Below are 19,930 nucleotides of genomic sequence, written 5' to 3'. Positions count from 1 at the left end.
CTGACCAGCTGACATTTTGGAGATATGAGGTTTGTACCTGACAGTGACAAAATATCTTGTTTAACCACATGAAAACATAAACAATGATTTCTATCAGTGTCATTATTTTTTAAGCAACCCCGACACGTGTTAAATATGCAAGACATATTCAGGCATTATGCAACTGTTTTGACTTTAAGAGCCATGTTAGCTTTGCTTGGTGTAAAGACTGGCCCCAACTATTGAGCCATGGTTTTGTTTTTACATGAGCTACTTTTGCCTTATAAACCCTGACTCCACCTGTTGATGGACATTCCACTCCCACGGCTACAATAAGCCCACATATTGCTGCTGCTCATAAATTAGAGTAAGCTGTAAAATGTGCTGCTCTCATCAAAGAAAGATTAGCATCTTAAAACACTGGATGACAGTGGAGTTATTTTCTTTCTTTGCCATAACTCAATTATGGTGGCAAGTGAAGTAAATTACACAGGAAAACGGTGAGTGAAGACGTAGGCAAGGCTGGGTGTGCCAGACAGTCTATTTTGAAGGAAAACAAAATCGGATATCTGTACAATAGACGTAGTCTTTATTTCTCCAAGGACCATTTTATCAGATAGAAAACAGGCCATCGCCTTCTGTTATTTAAGAACATGTCAACATCATACAATAGGGTCTTATGGGCATCATTTCCGAGACAGCATCTCAAACAAATCTAATCCTGTGTTTTTCCTGATTACACAAACAAAGGCTCTCACTGGAGCAGGAGATGCTAACATTAGCCTTATGAGTTTCTTTGTAGCCTAATCTTATTCCTCCACAATTGGATAAGCATGCCATTGTTGTCAGTTCCAGCAGTGCTCGTGTGTGTGTGTGCTCGGCTGTGTGTGTGAGTGAGTGTGAAACACAAAGACAGCCTTTCAGAGACGGCGCCTGCACATGCTCCTCTGAGGGAGGCAGAATCCGTCACTACAGTGACAAATAGTGTCATTCCACCATGGTGGTGGTGAATAACAACAGCACCTTTCACATTCACTGGTACACTGACTGACATTAGGTGACGTCAGGGACCTGTCAGTAATACAAACACAAAAGCAAATGAGTGCACACACATAAACACTTATACTTGCACATGTGTCAACACCCCTAGTTTTCATCATAGATCTCAACTGAGCCTCTTTTGCTGCAGGGGAAATTTTGGTTTCTAATCAGCAATCTACAGTTTGATTTCATGGAGACCAACTTGAAGGATATCAAATGCACAGTACACACTCGTGTCATTAATGAACAATGTGTTGACATTTTTTTTTCTTTTTCATAAATCTGCAAACATAGTTCAAAGAGAAATGATTTGGCAGATTTGCTCGCTGTATTCTTTAATCAAACATTTAGTAGAAGGAGAAGACACAAATATTTCAGCTCTAGGCCTTCATCACTCCTGAGGGCCAATAGCTACAATGTCTCGTCCTTTCACTGAATGTTTTATCGGGGAATACAAAGAGATTTTTTGTTTGTTTTTGGATCTTGACTCCTTGGTGGACACATTTGCTCATTAGTCAATAACATTTCATTTTATTGGCAATCGCAAAAAGTCTAAAAGTAGACACTATCCTTTAATACATCCATATCTGCCTACAAACTCCGCATGACAGATTTATTACTCTGCTAATCAAAATATATACTCTAATAGATTCTGAATTTATAATAATTCTAGGTTGTTACTCAGCCCACTGACTGCCTTGTGAACTCTGCCCCCACTGCTGCTCTTGTTTCTTCTCTTGCTGATTGTAATGTACTTTTAACCTTTTACTGTCCAGTGTCTTCATGGCATCCGATCTAATATCATTCCTCTGGTTTCTAGGATAATCTGTCATGCCAGGCGGTGCATATTAAGCTGATTTTCACACATTATGCTGTAGGACCTTTTAAATAATGTGTCATCTCAAGTTAACTAAATCGGTTATGGGGTTGTGGATTCTAGTCGTTCTCCATTGCGAATAGCTCTCTTTTCAGTGATTGTGCTGCTGATTATTTGAGAAGATGGAAAATGTTCAGTCTCTGCTGCTGAAAAAGCCTTCCTTTGATCTAGAATCTTTAATAACCAAAGACTTACATAAAATCAAAGCTTTTATCTCCCAAATTCTGGGCAGTGCAGTATACATTACTAGTGTGTTGGGGGGAAAAAAAGAAAAAGAAAAAGAGAACAAAAAAAATATTTCAATGTGGTTTTAATAAAAATTGCAGTGTTGAAACTGCTCCTGCCAGAGGAGCCAATAATCTCTTGATGAACGCAGATCCCAGCAGGTGGTCTGTACTTGCGATGCTTGACAAACTCAGCCACAGACGCAACTACTCACTATTTATCTAATCAATGCTTTAAACAATGTGTTTGGTGTTTCTGGGACTTTCTTAACTGCTTGTCAAACATAAAACGTGTAGTCTCTATTGTTAATTGTGTTTCTTTGTCTTGATTGCCTTTATGTGGCGTGGCTCAACGCTCCACTCAAAGTAGCAAACAACACTCCGTATTTTTTATGAGCAAAAGCTTCTAAACACGGCTGTGGATGCGGGTCCAGAAGGTGCCGCACTAAACTGATCACGATGACAGGCTGCCTGCAAGTGGGGCAACAGACAAAGCACCTCAGCTGACCTTTCTGATGGCGGTATCCCAGCGGGTCCCAACACATACAAGAAATACTGATTAAAGCCCTGCTTTCTCACCCGACAAGCTCATGGCTCCGAGTCACCCAGGGTAACGCGGCCCTCAGCTTCGGAGGTGTGAACCGGGGCAAGACTTCAATTTGGTGAGACACCGATTGCAATAGCGTTCCGCTCCTCCATCTCTCCATCCATTATTCATCCCTCCATCCTTCCATCCATCGTTCCCAGCTGTAGGCCATTTTTTCCCCAGCGGGACACTTCCATGCATAATGCAGCAGGGCCCCTATCATAGCCCTGTAATTGACATCCCCAACCCAGCTCGGCTCCCAGCTAGGACACCACTAAAACAGCCCCATGAGAGAGGGACGAGAAGGAGATGATGAAACCTGAGTGTGTATGTGTGTGTAAATGAGAGAGAGGGAGAGGGAGAGGGAGCGAGAGAGAAAAGGAGAGAGAGAAGACAGAGAAAAAGATGAGAGCAAAGTGAAAGAGTTAGAGAAGATAGAGCACAGAAAAAAGGATAGAGAGAAAAGAGCACAGACGGTCTGATACAAAGCCGGAGCAAGAGAGAGAGAGAGATAGAGAGAGGAAAAAAGAAGGAGAGAGAAAGAGAGAGAGAGAGAGAGAGAGAGAGAGAGAGAGAGAGCATCCTTTGGTCTGTCACTCTGCATGATGAGGTTTGCTCTTCCCCCAAGTGCAGTGTCAACTCCCTGGTGAGATAACTGTTGAACTGTTGAACCACTGTGACACAGACACTGTTACAGCATCACTGGTGAAATTTCACACATTGTGCACGTTGCTACATTCCCATCCAAAAATGCACAAACACACACACATACACATTTCAGACACACGTGTAGGGAGAGGGGACAGATACGCTGTGGAAGACAGCGTACACACAAAGTACAGCTTTGTCTATTCTATTCCAGCAAAGGTTGGAGGGCTGGCCTTTCCTAATGTCAGCTTACGGGAAGACGCTTTGTCTTTTCCCTCCCTCTCGGACAGAGTCTGTGGGCTATTTTAGACACAGGGGCCTATTTGACCAAACTCCTACCACCCTCCGTTCTTTTTTAACAAGTCTGACTTCAAATGTCTGGCATTCCAGGCTGGCTGCAGATCAGCTCTCTGCTCCCAGACGGGGCCCCACAGGACCAGGCCAAATGCCACTCCATGTAGGGCCTGATCACATGCACGAGGGCCAGGACGGGGCCCCCAGAGAGCCACCCCACCCACATACACTGCATCGCATCAGAGCCTGAAAATAAATAGCAGAAAAGATATCTGAGGTCATCACAAACAGAAAGGCGGCTCTGGTGTTTGGTCTGGAGAAAATGAGGCTTTGTAGTGTTAAGATTTGAACACAGGCACAGGGGAAATAAGTGGTAAGTATCAAGGTTATACTTTTGAGTTGTCAACAGCATAACCTTAAAAGTGCATGCGGGCGTGCACGCGCACACACACACACACACACACTCACACACACAGTTATCTGGTGCTGAGCAGGGTAGGTCTGGTGTCAGGCAGGTCTGGTGTTGTACTGATGGGATCCATATGGCTACTGAAGTGAAAAGTCAGGCAGAATCACATGCACAAGAAGAGAAGAGCAGGTTGTTCAGTACAGAAACCAAAACTGTCTACCTGACTCCTGATGGTGTTTATGTAAAATTACTACACAGCTCACATAATTTTGGACCTGATTTATTATTTAATACGGTGACAAAATTCTGCTCAAGGAAGTAAAAACTGGAAGGAATCACGGGAGGTTTGCAAAGTTCTGGATGAGTTCCACTGATGCAACCCTTTTTTTAGATACACGGCTTTGGTATAATATTCTAGTACAGCTGACACTGGTTTGGTTGTATTTGTTATGCATATCGCGTGGGCTTTTCCATGCCTGTTGAACTGAATGTTCCACATTAGCAGCTCAGAGGACTACTACCTTTCAAAGCCAGCAAAAATAATCTGATTAGGTCAAGATGCTGTAGTACACACACCATATACACATACACATACACATGAAACTGTATGCATAAACTCAAGCAGGCAGATCTACACACAGGCAGAAAAGTGCAGCATATACACCAACAGAAAGGCACAGGCACAGGCACAGGCACAGCACAGGCACAGGCACAGGCACGTCAACGCATACCTTAACCAAAGCTACTCCAATCCGTATCACTGAGAAGTGATAGCAGATGTTTGAGCTATCTGTCGTGAACAGTCTGCAGTCCGCATCATGTCACATCTACAAAATCCACAACCGATGTCACGCCAGAGGAATGTCTATATTCTCAAGTGTGTGCATGTTGTGTGTGTGTGTGTGTCTGTGATGTTGGAGGATAGAATTAAAATATAGTCTACAGACTATACAGGCTGCCTGAACCTGACAGGACCCAAAAGCTCCTGTTGGTGCCCGATCAGGTTTGTACAGGACAGAATTTCAGGTGCAGCACATAGGCCAGGGTTGCAGATTTTACAATTTCCCATACTTATTTTAACTTTTAACAGATATTGTGTATATGTAGTGTAATGTAAAAGAGATACAGAAAAAGAGAATAGAATGGCAATATAGAATTTACCTTACTGTGAATTTACCTTACTGTTGCCCACCTTGCATGACAAATCAAACCTCTGAAACTATGAGTAAACAATGCAATGGTAGGCATAAGTTAAATAAGAATAAAAATATTGTATTGAGGCATTGATTGAGGAAACAATTTGTTAAAGTGACATTTAAACCTAATTTTGGAGTGTTTGAATGAATTTGAGTGATACAGCCCTAATGTTAAATTTAGATTTTCCATCCATCCAACCATCCATTGTAATCTGAAGGTGGCAAGGGCAATTTAGACTACAGTTATGAGTAGCCTAAAGATAATTCTACAATGAAATGTCGAGTTTATTGAGGCTCTGGCTGGTGGTGGTTGATTTCATGCAGAATATTCTTGCGCTTCGGTTTGTGGATCAGGTTCAACATTTTGCTCCGGTTGGCAGTTGGGTAAGGTTCAGGCAAAATTTCTCTTCAGCTGATTGGCTGAAACAGATCTACCTGAACAGGCTGTGCATGAGGTAATGTGGACCTTAAATGGGTCAGGTGTGCAAGAGTAGAGTTGAAACTAAAACCTGCAGGACAGGAGGTCCATGAGGACTGGGTTGGAGACACGATGTAGGGGGACCTCAGAGCAAGACATCACTGGGACACCAGAGAAAACACTACAAATTTCTAAGCCCTCCACATGTACCACTAAGCCATAGGTGGCAACAGGAAAATAGGAAATACACACCAAAAGCAAACTGGAATCTATACACACATGCATCATATACAAACAAACAACAGGTACAGACAACATTTCAAATGGTCCTCTCTTTGGACTCCACCTCATGCTTTCTTCAAAATACTGTATAGTTTCATGGGACAATTGTAGTCGACACCATCTCCTAATGAGTAGTAATGCAGTACAGTGTGTTCAGCTGGCCCTAACCAGCCTGTGTCAATCAGCCTAGGGGAGATGTCAACATGATATTTATGTGGCATAACCCACATTCCTGCCTCACCGTAGCTATTTGCATGCAAACCCCATCACTCATCACATACTATTGAGAATACTCTTTTGGCTTCCACTGTTGCCTCAGTGTAAAAGGCACAACAGATCTATTTCACAGGATCATAATCTCTAACAATTTTGTGCCTGTAGCGTAATAAATAGATTAATTCCTTTCTTACGTAACAAGAGAGAATGAGACGGAGAGGAGATGGAAAGCGAAACTGGCTTCACGTTTGACAGACTGGAAAAAAAGAATGAAGGAGAGACTGAAGTGAAATCAGCCAATGAGCAGAGCTGTCTCCTCTATAGAGGTGTCAGACTGCCACCTGGCTAGACCGCCTGCCTTGTCAGACAAAACCTGCAGTTGATGGATATGCTATGGGTTAAAGGTGTGGGATGTAAATGCTTTCAGTACAGCCTGATTACACAATACCGCTATAGACAAGCACTGAATGAATGCACAAGTGACAAGTGAGAGGGTTGAAAAGACTGAAGACATTCGGTTCACCTTTAACAAATACATTGACAAAAGATTGCATTGGAACAGAGTGTTGATCAGCAGGAGTAAACACATGCATTGCTCCTTAGACACATGCATGCATTGGGACACATGCATCACAGACAAGTCATGATGTACCTTATTTATGAAGTTTTGTTACTGGAGTACGCACAACAGGTCAAATTTGGGTCAACAAATTGAATACCATACATTTTTTTTAATCTTTTAAATTATATCTAGCTGGAATGAAGCAAAGCTGTGAGTAAAAAAAAAAATCATCAGAAAAACCAACCGTCTGGTGTGAAACTAACAATGCTGGTAGACCAGCTCCGAGCACAGCTCTTTCCCCTAGGCTAAAAGCAAACCCAGACATCGGAAGCATTACCGCTGAGCATTTCACAGCACTTTGTTTCAAATGTCTCATTTTGGCCGGTTCAGCACAGAGGTCCCACGGACATTAAGCCGTCTGGCTTTGCACAGACAAATGAAATTACCCTCAGCCTCGGCCTCTAGGTTCCACTATCAGACATGCACACACACACAAGCAAGCACACACACATACACACATAAAAAGAGCAGTAGCGTCCCCTACACCATACAATGGACCAATCCATCACTCCAGGGAATGGGTCCTGTGGACTCATCCATTAGTCAGTACAATGGGTGTGCAGTGACAGGCCTGTCTTGCCACAGCCTTTAATCCAGAGTTATGGCACAGTGTGCCGGTGTTACTGTTAAATGCAGCACTGTATGCCAGCTGTTGCCAGCAGGCTCACATTAGAAAGCAGCCGGAAATAACACACACTGGCTATCCGATCACTAGTCACAATGGAAACCTACGTACTCATATCACACAGGTTATACGGCATATGGCAATACACATAATTTTGAAAAAATTTTGTGGATAGACCCATGCTAACAATCACTCATTCTGAAATGTAAACAAATCTTTTTTTCTGTTTTTATTCTGCAAATACTGCTAGCTAGGACAATACTACCAAGTAATGAAACCATATAATCCTTGCCTGACATGCAGTGTAAGAGTTAAAGGCAGGCCCCTTCAGCGGTGAGAAGATATGAGGGAAGGTAAACCAATACTGCAGATAGAGAGAAGTTGAGAGGCCCAAGATAACTAGTGAGGAATGTTCCTGCAATAACAACACACTTGCTAAATTGGACCCTGCTATCTTCATTAGAGCACAGGCATAGGTCGGAAGAAAAAAAAAAGACAGGAGGTGGTGAGGAGAGGGGGAAAGGAGAGGCTGGTGATTGTGCTGGAGTTGGGGGTAGGATCGCCACCGCGGGAGGTGAGTGGAGGAACAAGGGAGATGAGAACTAAAACTGCCCTAAAAATCTTGTCTATGTGCAATCACTTTAAAAGTCTGCAGCAGACACTCCTTCTCCCTCTGTCCAGGTGCAGGCATGCAGAGCAGGCTTTTCAACCGCTCAGGCTCTTTTGTGCAGCTACAGGAGAGGGGGAGATCCGCTTAAGGTGGGAAGAAAGAAACATCTCATCCTTGACTATTTGATTAACAGCTGTCTCCCGCGCCAAAAATCCCCCCAGACTGGCCTCCCCCACCCTCTTCTGAAAGAACAGGTCTCTGTCGCACACTTCTAGGGTTACTTCGCACATCACACTGGAGAGGAGAGCAGAAAGGTAAGAAATCCACTGAGACGTCAAAAGGGAGGGAGCAGCAAGGAGGAGTGGGAGCACTGGGAAAGAAATGCAGGGAGAAAGAAGGAAGAGAGGGGCAACATGGGTCAACGGAGGAGCGATAGAGAGGGCAGAGAAAAGACACAGGTGGTGCAATTCAATCAGGGTGTAAAGTGGTGAGGAGTGACGGCAAATGAAGTGAGAGTGACACTTGGGTAGGTGAAGAAGCAATCTAGAAAGTAAGCCAGGTGAAAATTAACATCTGATCTTTTTTTATTGTTCTCCTTTTCCAGTCTGCTGTTACACTGCCTTGCCATCGTAAATGGTAACAAGCAGCTTAATTTACCTTTCTTTAAAAGATAAATGAGAGCTCAGGTGGTGGACTAAAGAGCTCCAGAGCAGAGGAGGATTATGCTGCAGGGTACTCAGCTCCCCCGCCACTCCAGCTCCCTATTTCCTCCCAACAGGGACCAATGGCCACTGTAACTTCCTGCCAGCCCATAAACAAACTATGCAGTCGACTGAAGTCAAGCTGAAAATCCTCCAGCACCACTCACAGGGGTCAGGAGGTGTGCACCAGCCATATTTCTTACCTGGTGCCTGTGACAGCTATATGGCTGCCTAGTTTGCCCATACTACAAGTAAAACTAGCAGTTTAACTACCTGATAATATTTTTCTTTCTCTTTAGCCGGCCACCCCCCTATGAGTTAAGTGTTGTTTAAATGAGAGAGGCAATATCAGGTCAAATGTTCTGGAGAGGTACAAAAAACCCTCTTTGAGTAATAAAGTAATCAGGTGTCCAAGAAGCTGTTTGTACCATTTGTTTGCGTGTACTTGATTTGGGGAAAACAGTGGCAACTGAGGCAGCCGGTAAGAGACGTGCAATGAGACGTGCTGAGAGGCAGACATGTTTACATATGTATGTGTGTGTGTTTATCAGAGCCCGCCATCAAGTGCAGTAGGGAGGTCCTGCTTCCGCCTGTGAAAACAACCAACAGCCATAACAAAGAAACGCACATTGATCCAGCTCAATTGAGGCTACAACCTCAGGATGGAGTAAATGTCAAACATATTCTGATTATTTGATTAAAATCATTTGTCATCACCAGGGGGAAGGCACTTCAAAAAAGCTGGTAAACATGAAATGCCAAATAATCTGTGGGGTACACCTCTGACATCATCCCACCACACTAAAACACTATTATTTTAAGAATGCACGTCATTCATACGGACGCAAGCAGAGGAAACTGGCTGTCTACAGAGGGGCAGGACAAACCCATTGCACCCACAGCACTACAGTCCTAAAAGGGCTGTTTCAACACTTGTGTCATTTCCCAAGCAAAACTGTGGAAACCACCGCACTCTCAGGGGCATCAGACATGTCTTTATTTGGCCACGTGGTGAGTACAGCAATCTTTGATAGGTCATGCAAGTCCGGCGCTTTGGGACGCACAGACCTCAAATTCAAAGAGTGGGAGGAAATGCCGTGCCCTTCCTGTCACTCCCGGTCGGAAGCAAATGACGTGGCTGAGATGTGATGAGGAGATTACCCATTCACATAAAAAACACTCATGCACATAAAATAAAGGATATATGTACATATACAGCATGTCCGGGATGCTGCAGGATGTCTGTCCGTGACAATTCATGGCAGTTTGAGTTGACTTTTTTTTTTTTAATACAAATAGGCTGGAGAAGGTGTTTCTAAACGGAAGGATTCCCTTGCTCCATTCACAGATGGCTCTTCTCTTCATACATTTTTCTTTTCTCCCATCTCTGATGCATCTTCACCCCTCATCCGCACTCCTAAATCACTGTTTGCCTACATCCTATTTTCTTTTTCTTCCTATAATCTCCTCCTACATGTCTTTTATGTTATATTAACAGCATCAAGCAAAAAAAAAAAAAAAACAGTTGCTGCTGCATTCCTCTTTCTCAGGCCGGTTTGACTTGGTAACAGAGAGAGAGACAGAGCAGCAGGTGACCAGGAAGAAGGCACTCAAGTGGGCAGAAAGACAATCAAAAAGATAGACAACACATAACATGTACTTTATCATAGCTGCTTTTGAAAATAATGCATGTTTAAGTCTAATATAGATCTGCTGATGAGATGAACTATCAATGAATGGATTGCTAATCATTACATTGAAGTAAAAATTATAAACACCACCATCTCACCTAAAGGCAAACAAAAAAGTCATTATGCAAAATCAGATCAATTGATGTCCGATTTCATGCCCTGGAAGGTACATTAGTGTAAGCGTAGCAGACTTTGACTTAGTGTGTGTGAGAAAGCCTGGTAAGTGCACGGTGTACGTGGCACAGCCCTCGAATCCAGACCTGCCCTTACTTGACTTCTTAATCTTTGGTTTCCTGTCCCCCCTCCCTGTATCTTAGCATAAAAACTTCACGCCTGCCTAAATCCTCCCTGCTTTGCTTTTGCCCTCCCTTCTCTGTATCTCACTACAAAAGTTTCATGCCTCCTTGCCACAGCTCCCCGGACCTTAGCCCCTCCACCCCTGCCGTTTCAGATGGGGCAGTGTACAAAAACTGTGCTTGGCTTGGTCCCAAGGACTGGGGCCCACATACCTCCCAATCTCTAGATTAAATAGCGCCAGTCTCTGAAGTCCTTCCAGGGGCTAATGGCTTTTGTTGCTGGGAATAATCCACACATCCTCTCCCACATCCTGGGGGTCCGCTGAACCCCGCCTTTACCCCCGCTGCCTCCCTGCCTCTCATCTCCATCTCAATCTGCAGTTCCAGCTTTGTTGACCTCCCCTCCTTCCTGCGTATGGCACAGCCCTGCGGCTAAGTGTGGATGCATGCAGGACTGAACCACCCGCATTGAGGGGAGGGTGCGGTGAGCTGACACTGGGTTGAGACCCACGCAGAGTTTAATAGGGAGCCAGTGCAGGTGCTGTCTGAGGCTTAATGAAGGCCCTAAATCTCTGGTCTGTCATCTGCGGCTAACTGGAGTGTAAGCAGCCAGGGCAAGAGGGTTGAGTGCCTGGGAGCTATCCTCATAATGCAAAGAAAACATCCGTCAAGTGACAGCCACAGGAGAACAGCCTGTCTGTGTCAGCACTTGACGGGCATTCAAAATAAATACAGTAGGGAGAATCATTTTCAGAGGAGGGGAATGAGTGCTCATCGATCAAAGAGGGCTTTGTGTTTGGGGTACGGTCGTCATATAAATATGCAAAGTTGAGAAACAGGACCAGACTTTTTTGACCCTTTCATCACCCTTTGTCCCTCACAAAAGTTTCTGATCCAGACAACTCCAAGCTATGACGTCAGAAATTCATGTAGAATGCATATTCAGTTATGAGCTCATATCCTGTCTGGGGCCCATTTCCCCAGAGATGAAGACTGGGAGGGGGAGAGTGAGACTAAAAGAGCAAGAAAGAGACTGTGGTTACAGACCACAGACACTGGGACACTGTTCACTGACCACCCTCGTCAGACAGTTTACTTTATCAACACAAGTTCAAAAAGACCAGATGTTGTTGGTCTTTATTTTGCTCCAATTTCCAAATTAATTTTAGTCATAAAGCTGCTGGGTGGCTTTCAGTCATATTTGCAGGCATAGTACAAGCCACCTAAATTTACTTATATGGTGGAAAAAAAACCAAAACAAAACAAAATTTGATTTTCAGAAACACTATCACTATGGAAAAACGCTAGAGGCCAGACTGAGGAATGATTGACTGTAGAGAGAAGTGGACAGGATGGAGAAAAGTGCCGGGAGAATGAGGGATATTGAAAGGGCAAGGAGAGAAACAAAATGAGAAGGATAGCCAGGAGATAAACTGGGAGCTTGGAGGAGAGGGTGAGAGTGAAGAAGGAATAATAGGAGACAGATAGTGTTCAGCATAGAAGATGAGAGCAATACAGGGAGGATAAATCACACACACACAAAAAGGCAGTAGGGGGGGAAAGGAGTTATCAGAAACTAGAGAAAGCAAGACTGCAAGGGTGAAAAGGGACCACAGCGAGGAACAGAGGGGTGAGAGAGCAAGGGGGATTGGGAGATCAGTAGGGGGTAGGATGGTGAATCTGTCAGCCTGCGGCTTTGCTCCCACACATCACCCTTCTGCTGCCAGACATGCACTGAGACTAAAGACACACACACACACATAAACCCACATATATATATACGCACACACACCACATATATACACACACAGGCCTTGTGTGAAGCCGTGAGCCTGCACACCACCTGAAACCACGGCTGGTAAACAACATAACACAGCCGGCTATTGACTGGCTTGCTGAGTCAATGGGGCTGTGCCCGGAGTAGGGGTTAGCCAGCTCTCTTAACAGGAGGGTCAAGGTTTGGGGTTAGGGTTTTGGTGCCTGTGAGGGTCGCAAAAAGAGATACACGAAGAGGCATGTGGGTTTGGGAAAAGGGATAGCGAAAGTAGTATAAGCACTGAATGGCAGCACTGGCTTCAGGACTAAAATGTAAAAATGGATAATGTACAACTGGAGAGAGATGTGGTGGGAATTGGGAAAGGGGTTGAAGGCATGAGAGTGAAAAGTTTTGGAGAGGGGATAAGTGAAGTGAGCTAGGTGTTTGGGATGGAACAGCGGATGAAGGAAGAGGGGAGCAGAGTTTTGGAAATGTGACAAAGGAAGGACAGGGTCTTTCGGAAAAGTATGAAATCAGGGAGCGGTTAGAGATGGGAGAAAAAACGAATGAAAACGGGTTTAAAGTTGGGAAGACAAATGATGACAGGAGAGGCTAGAGTATGGGAAAGGGTTCAAGTATGAGCCCGGTTACTAAATGGATGAAGATTTCTCTATTAAGTTATAGTTTACATGTTGGATTGTCTAGTCTTTCTTTTTTGACCACTTTAGAGTACCTGAGGGGCATTTCAGCAGTGATGGTGATACCATCAGGCCTCCAGCTCACAAATGGAACACGTGCTCCTATCAGTGCCAGGGATGAGGTACTAGATCAGAGGATAAGTACTAAAAGCGGGTGTTGAGAAAAGGGTTATGGTTGTGGGAAAGGGATGACAAGTGAGTGAGACTTTGGCAGGGGTCCTATTCTGGGAGATTTCCACTGAGAAAGCTGAGACAGGGTGGTATAAGATGCAAAGTATGATATTGATGACAGTTTGATGGCAACCAAAATATTCCGTCACATAAATCTATCTATATCCTTATACCCTTCCAAACTCCTCCCTCTGTCCTCTTGACCCTTCCACATGTTCTACCCTTCCTCCAGTAACCCAGACATCGTTACCTGGCCATGCCCAGGCTAGAGAAACCTGCTGGGACGATGAGGATGTCAAGGCGGGGAAAGGGATGGACACCCAGGATGGCGTGGGCTGCAGCCAGACAGCGGGGCAACAGACTGAGCACTCCCATCTGCAAAAAAAGTAATGAAGGCATCTCACCATTTTTTTCTTCTGCTCGTTTTCTCTAACAAACTGGCAACAATTGACTGCATTCCCACAATGATCACTGTGAACACTCAACAAGACTGGCATAATATTGTATTAATTACAGAAACACACAAGTAAGGACTTCAACTAGATTTAACAGTTATCAAATTACATAACAATCTCTGGGGAAACATTTACAGCAACTTTTTGTATGTGGCAGGGGCATTAGCGAACTAACTGTCCACACCTCACTGAGATCTTAACTGCAAGCTAGGCACGTGCCTCCATGAGCCACATGAGCATGAGCCTCGCCATGTGGTCCGGCTGATCGGATCCAAATGTGAGCAAAACCCGATCTTGGAGTGCACAGACTTGACAGTTAATGCATCCTGGCATGATCGAATGACAAAAGTCACATTGAGAAGACAAGTGTAACCACGGCCAAAGATTCAGAGTGAGCTACTGTGCTCTACACAGCGCAAATCCCTTGTCATTAACATGCTGGCATGAAGGGCTCAGACTTCAGAAGAGCTTTGCACTGACAATGACAATACAATACTTGACATTACAGAGGAGTTAAGCATAAATCTTTTATTGTTACAAATATCATACCTCTTTTCTGACATCTCTTGTCTTGTGCATCAAAGACAGCCGCTGACAATTCAGTTGCACACATGATGATATAGGTAGAACGCAAACAATCACTTTGCTGGGAATCACCTAGTGTTCCTTTAAAATGTGAACTTATTCTGCACTCTAATCTCTACCTATACCCCTACTTGGTTTTCACCATCCTGCCAAGAGTCAACAGTGGAAAAAATGCTGGCACAGTGACATAAACATCAACTAATAAGAACTGTTAATCAAAAAAAAAAAAAAAAAAAAAAAAGATGAACCAAAGTTTCCTTGGTTCTTCATCAAAACTCCACCTGGGCCTTCTGCAGCAAGCAAATGGGGGCAAACACACGGTGTGGAACCACCCGCTGGGACCAAGTCGACCGTTCTGTGTACCGGCAAGGGTAGTCGCCATGGGAACAGGAGATGCTGTCATCACCCATGCCTGAATAATCAGTTACACAGTGCCCCTCATCCTCAAGGCAAGAGTAACAGAATGCAGAATCTGAGCGGGTGGTCTGGTCTTTGCTGCAGCAGATTAAAACAGGAAAGAACATTTAATCTGAGGTTAATAAAGAAGATTTAATGATTTTTCTAAAAAAAATATACAGTGCTGGGGTAGAGAACCTAATATGGCACAATGTATACTGTCTCTCTGGGCAGGGCATGGAAAGTAATGGAAATATGGAATATATATACGTCACAAAAGGCAAACCACAGTGATCCCCAAAACACTGAGCAGCCGGCATGCAATCTCATTCACTCTAAATCCAATATCCAGCATTAACTCCATCCTCAGTATTAGAACTGTTCCAAGGGTTCGGAGTGAGATCCAAGTTTCCTTCCAGCCATTCACTGAAAATAAAGGCTCTCCTTGTAGCAGGAGATTCCTGGGGCCGGCAGCAGGCTACGGCTGGCCTGCTGCTGGAGGAAAACCATGAGGGGAGGAGGAGGATTACTGGAAACCCTGAGGCAGACTTGCCAACCTGCTGGGTAGTGGAGAGGATACCCCAGCCCAATCCTGCCCTACCCAGATCAAGCCAACCCTGTCTAATGTCTTAGGCTGCTTTCTACATGCCGTACTTGATCTACAAAATTGTTTTCAGCCTTGCTTTTCTGTCTCCAAATGATTCTGTGGGGCATGCTTGTGCTCTAGTCTGCTTTGAAGGTTTGCACCCATTGCCCTATGACTTCAGTGTACCCATCAAGGCCCTTTAATAAGCGCTGCACCCTATCCACCTTTACTTCACCTGGACCATTTTTGGTATCTAAGCTAAGGGAAAACTTCTGCTGTGGAATGCTAAAGGGCCAGACATGGGTTAATGACAGTCTGGAGAGAAGGAGGTCTTATAAGAGGAACGGAAGAAAAGAACACAGGAAAAATAATAAAATACCTGCCGGTCTGGAGTGTGCAGACCTTTACTACTTCACTGGTGGAGCTCCCAGGTCCAGACACAAGCCCAGCCTCATTCTCTGCCCCGGGCCCAGCCCCAGGTTTGGCTGCCTCCCCACAATCCATCCTGCCCGTCATCCCTCTCTCCACAGCAGCGGGAAGTTCTGCTGTGGCTTGGCGCCAGTGGCCCACTGCCAAGGTGAAGGTGGAGGCGGGCATGGGCATAGTGACGTAGTAGTCCCAGATTAAGAGACCTGTGTGAAGAAGAAGAGTGGCAAACTGAAGCAAATGTGGGAGAGAGGGAGGGGAAGGGGTGAAATTAATAACAACTACAACATAAAAAAAACCCCTTCAAACTAGTAAACTGTGCTGACATTTCAGAGCAGGCATGCAATGAATAATCAAACACGGTAATTGTTGTAAAGGCATGTGACCTAATAGCTTACGTGTCTGCCCATCCTCAATAGGTACGGCCTGATCCTCCCCACTCATCAAAACCACACATTCACTGGGGGCCCGGATCGTTGCCTGCCACGTTGACATGGCAACAGGCGGCTCCTGGCAGGGAAAGAGGGCTCGGTTGTTGATGGGAGAACCTGCAGTGTAAACACACACCCTGGAAGGGTAAACAATGGTAAACTATAAACAACCTTCATTTCAATGCTCAAAGGATCCATACACACACACACACACACACGCAAAGCATACGCACACAGAATGGAATATAATAGCCTACGGCATACTGCTGTGAATTAATGAATCTGTCTTACCCTATTCTAACATTGCAAGTTTAGTATATTGCGCTGTAATTCATACAGAAGAAATCAAAGCAGATGTGCTGCACACAAAGGAATGAGTCAAAGGGTGGAGTTTAATTTTATATTACATTGGCCATGCCAATGATAATTCATTCATTATAATTATCTGATATTAATGATTCACTAGTTGGCGATTTGCTTTAAACAGTTTCTCTCTTTTGATACAATTTAATTCAGTTCAACTCAGGACATTTAGTCAAACCTTTATATGCAGTAAGTTAACACAAGCAAGCATTTAAGACAATCCTTTTCTTTTGAAATTTAAATAAAACAGATTTTTTTTTCTAAAAGCTCCATTTCTAGAGTGCTTTTCAAGTCTACTGACCACACAAAGTGCTTTAAAATGTTTGCTGCACATGCACCCATTAAGACACACACACACACACACACACACACACACACACACAGACACACACTGCTAGCAGAGGCTACCATGCAAGGTGCCAAGCTGCCCATCAGGAGTTGTTAGGAGTTCAGTGTCTTGCTCATGGACACTTCAGCACGCTCTCTAGAGGAGCCGGGCACCTCCTGAGTCACGCTGCCCCATGACAAAAAAGTTGCCATTGATAATATATTGTTGGATAAACACAATGTTAGGGATTTTATTTTTATATTTTAAAGAATTGTAATGAATGAATGATGCAATGAATAAATAATTACCCTACTCATTTTAATCATACCAAAAGATTATTATTATTTGTTTTTCTGCTTTAACTCATGTGCTTCTGGTGACCAACCTGTTGTCTTGGTCTTTGGTCCACCTGACAGAGCCTCCTGTTGGCTTGGTCTCGTAGCAAACTCGGATGGCTCGAGGGAACTCCTGTGGGGTCGCAACCCCCTTCTTCCTCACCTGTAGGCTCCAGCGGTCTGTATGGAAACGCAGTGAGAGCCCATCCTGGAAACGAGAAGCTCGGCTGCACAGGCGGAATAGCCGGTGCTGGTGCCTCCACTGGCCAGACGGGACAGCGAGCAGTTTCTGAATAAGGGCCGCTGACAAGCTGACTGGGCCGACCTCTGGCCTCTCACGTGGGGGCCCTTCTAGGAGGCTGGACATGGCTGACACAGAAGTGATGTCCAACTCTTCCACCTTTGTCACAGTGAGGTCACAGCAGTCTAGCACCAAGGTGAAATCACCCTCACTGGTGCTTTCCCATGATGCATCAGTGTGTGAAGGCCTAGCATCCTCAGCTGCAGCCTCAGCTCCAGTCTGCAACCTATCACCAAACAGAGGCTGGGATTCAGAGCGATCTGTCTCTCCAGCAGAAATGTTCCCCGCTGACCTCATGACAGTTTCACCAAGTCCCTCCTGGTTCCTTGTCGTTGCCTCATTTCCCTTGGAAGCCCCAGCTGCAACATCAACTTCAGCCTTGCCGCAATTTCTTGTACCATCCCCCATCGTATCCACATCCCCAAATCGACACCCAGGCCCAGCGTGACTCTTGCCAGCATCCCCATCACAAACTCGCTCTTCAGCTCCAGCTCTGACCCCATCCTCAGGCACAGCCGCCGCTCCAGGGCCGGGCTCCAAGAACAGAACCACACTACCACCGATGACCCTCCTGTCAAAGTCAACAGTCAGGTCCAGCACATAGTGCCTGACTAGTATGTGGCTGGTGTTGGCTCTGAGCGGAAGGTCGTCTGTATCAGGGTCTAGATCCCCATCAGGCTCCATGTCATGTAAACAGGGTCAGAGGTTAGCGAAGGATGGCTGAACCTAGAGAGCAAGACCAACAGCAAAATGAGATTATTTATTCATGCTTTTTTGGCTGCATTTGTAATGAAGTACAGATTTTTGTTTATCTAAAGGGAACCGATTGAGTGCGTGTTTATGTAAGCTTCATACAAAAATGTTACCAGGCATAATATAGCCAACTGTGGACTGAAGCACTTACTTCAGGCCGTGAATAAGTGCTCTAGCAGTGCACTGTGATGGTGCCAAACCTGTCAGTGTCTGTGTGCTCTGAGCACTCAACTCAAACTCAAACTTAAGTGTCAAACTCCATCTGTTGACACATTCCACTAGTGTGCCCAAACAGGAAAAAAGTTTCACAATCCCATTTTCATGAGTGTTTATGAAGAGGTGGTAGCAACGCGCCTCAACTCTGGTGCCTGGAACACCTAACTATCCACAGTACCCTATATTAAAGCTCGCCTATATGAAAGTCTTTACTGTCACAATCCCTCCATTTAGTCTGCTCCAAGCATGAAGGAAGCTTGGCAAGGCGGAGATGCAATTTCCATTTACAGCCAGTATTCCTCAGAGTTTTCTTAGTGCAGCAGTACAGTCATTTAAGAAAAAAAAAAATCACACAAACTCTAATATCTGCAGCTACAGGCAAAGACAGAAAAGCGATGATTTATCTATTCAATGCAAAATCTGGACCCAAAACAAACCCTTGGGTGGTTTATTTGACTGATCTGCTCCTTGCTGGTACTGCTGCTAACTTGTTGACTTGTTATTCAAGATCGTCTCTATCCTACAGCTCAATCTCTTTTACGAATTTAAACAACATAGCAGCAATGCTTCAATGCTGGTATGGGCTTGCTCTGTGTTGTGATAATAAATAGTTAAAATGTTACAGCCACTGGCCTGTTGGCTGATCTTTGGGAAACAGTTTAAACAGTAGAAACCTGTGCTTACAGGTATGAGTAGACCTGAAGGCACCCCAGGCAACAGCCTACCTACCACGCATACTGAAACGGATTAACTTTCATATCGGGAATTACTGTTCACATCATTTCAAAGAGTTTTACATCTTGAAACATCAAAGTGATGACTACCTGGTGCGGTTGTAAAGTTGCAGAAATGGGCGCAGCACCTTTCGGGCTGTGTAAGGTTAACTCACCGCGGTGCTGCACGCATTACAGGCTTTCACACAGGCGGGCCAGCTTGATTTATACTTTTAAAATTTACACTGCTGTGGGCTTCAAAATATGACTTCAGGAAGTGTGGGCTAACTTGCAGCGACCAGGCTGTTTCCCTTTCATTGACTTAACGTGCAAAACTTCTTTATCGGTGTTGCCAGAATAAACTTTATTGCAGCGTTATCGCCCGTGCAATGACAGTGACGAACGATCTCACGTCGTGAAAAAAAAACAACGTCAGTACATCTATATGTTACCTCGCAAAAGCTCGCCTGTGCATGAAATTCACAACAAACCTGCATCCAGCATGATTTACGTCCAATGTTTATGACGTCATTTATCTGCGACGGCAGTGGATTGTAGTTCTTTTTCCTTTTTTTTTTTTTTTTTAACTGCAGCTTTACTACTCACAGCCCTTTTATTAGGACACTGAGCTGATAATAACAATGCATTCAGATGTGCCTGTGTGGCCAAAGGCGTTCATGAAGTGTAAGTGGGAAACAGTCA

The 19,930-nt window shown here is 44.6% G+C and overlaps 1 protein-coding gene across 4 annotated transcripts in view; it reads right to left on the bottom strand.

Moving 5' to 3' along the window:
- The window catches only part of aopep (aminopeptidase O (putative)), an 81,842-nt gene extending 62,098 nt beyond the window's left edge, over window positions 1-19,744 (bottom strand). Inside the window, exons 1-6 of one of the 4 annotated variants that reach the window (XM_030060117.1) lie at window positions 19,681-19,744; window positions 17,296-18,272; window positions 16,187-16,356; window positions 15,742-15,994; window positions 14,662-14,875; window positions 13,591-13,715 (exon numbers count right to left, since the gene is read on the bottom strand). In XM_030060117.1, the coding sequence (XP_029915977.1) occupies window positions 13,591-13,715; window positions 14,662-14,875; window positions 15,742-15,994; window positions 16,187-16,356; window positions 17,296-18,230 (1,697 nt within the window). In that variant the 5' untranslated portion in view covers window positions 18,231-18,272; window positions 19,681-19,744. Of the gene's footprint in view, window positions 1-13,590; window positions 13,716-14,661; window positions 14,876-15,741; window positions 15,995-16,186; window positions 16,357-17,295; window positions 18,273-19,339 lie in introns of all 4 variants that reach the window. The other 3 variants (XM_030060119.1, XM_030060116.1, XM_030060115.1) reach the window with 3 other exon arrangements.
- Window positions 19,745-19,930: the final 186 nt, after the last annotated feature.

The sequence above is a fragment of the Myripristis murdjan genome, chromosome 9, assembly GCF_902150065.1.
Source record: "Myripristis murdjan chromosome 9, fMyrMur1.1, whole genome shotgun sequence".
In the NCBI taxonomy this organism is placed as follows: domain Eukaryota; kingdom Metazoa; phylum Chordata; class Actinopteri; order Holocentriformes; family Holocentridae; genus Myripristis; species Myripristis murdjan.
This window is presented reverse-complemented; position numbering and strand designations above follow the sequence as displayed.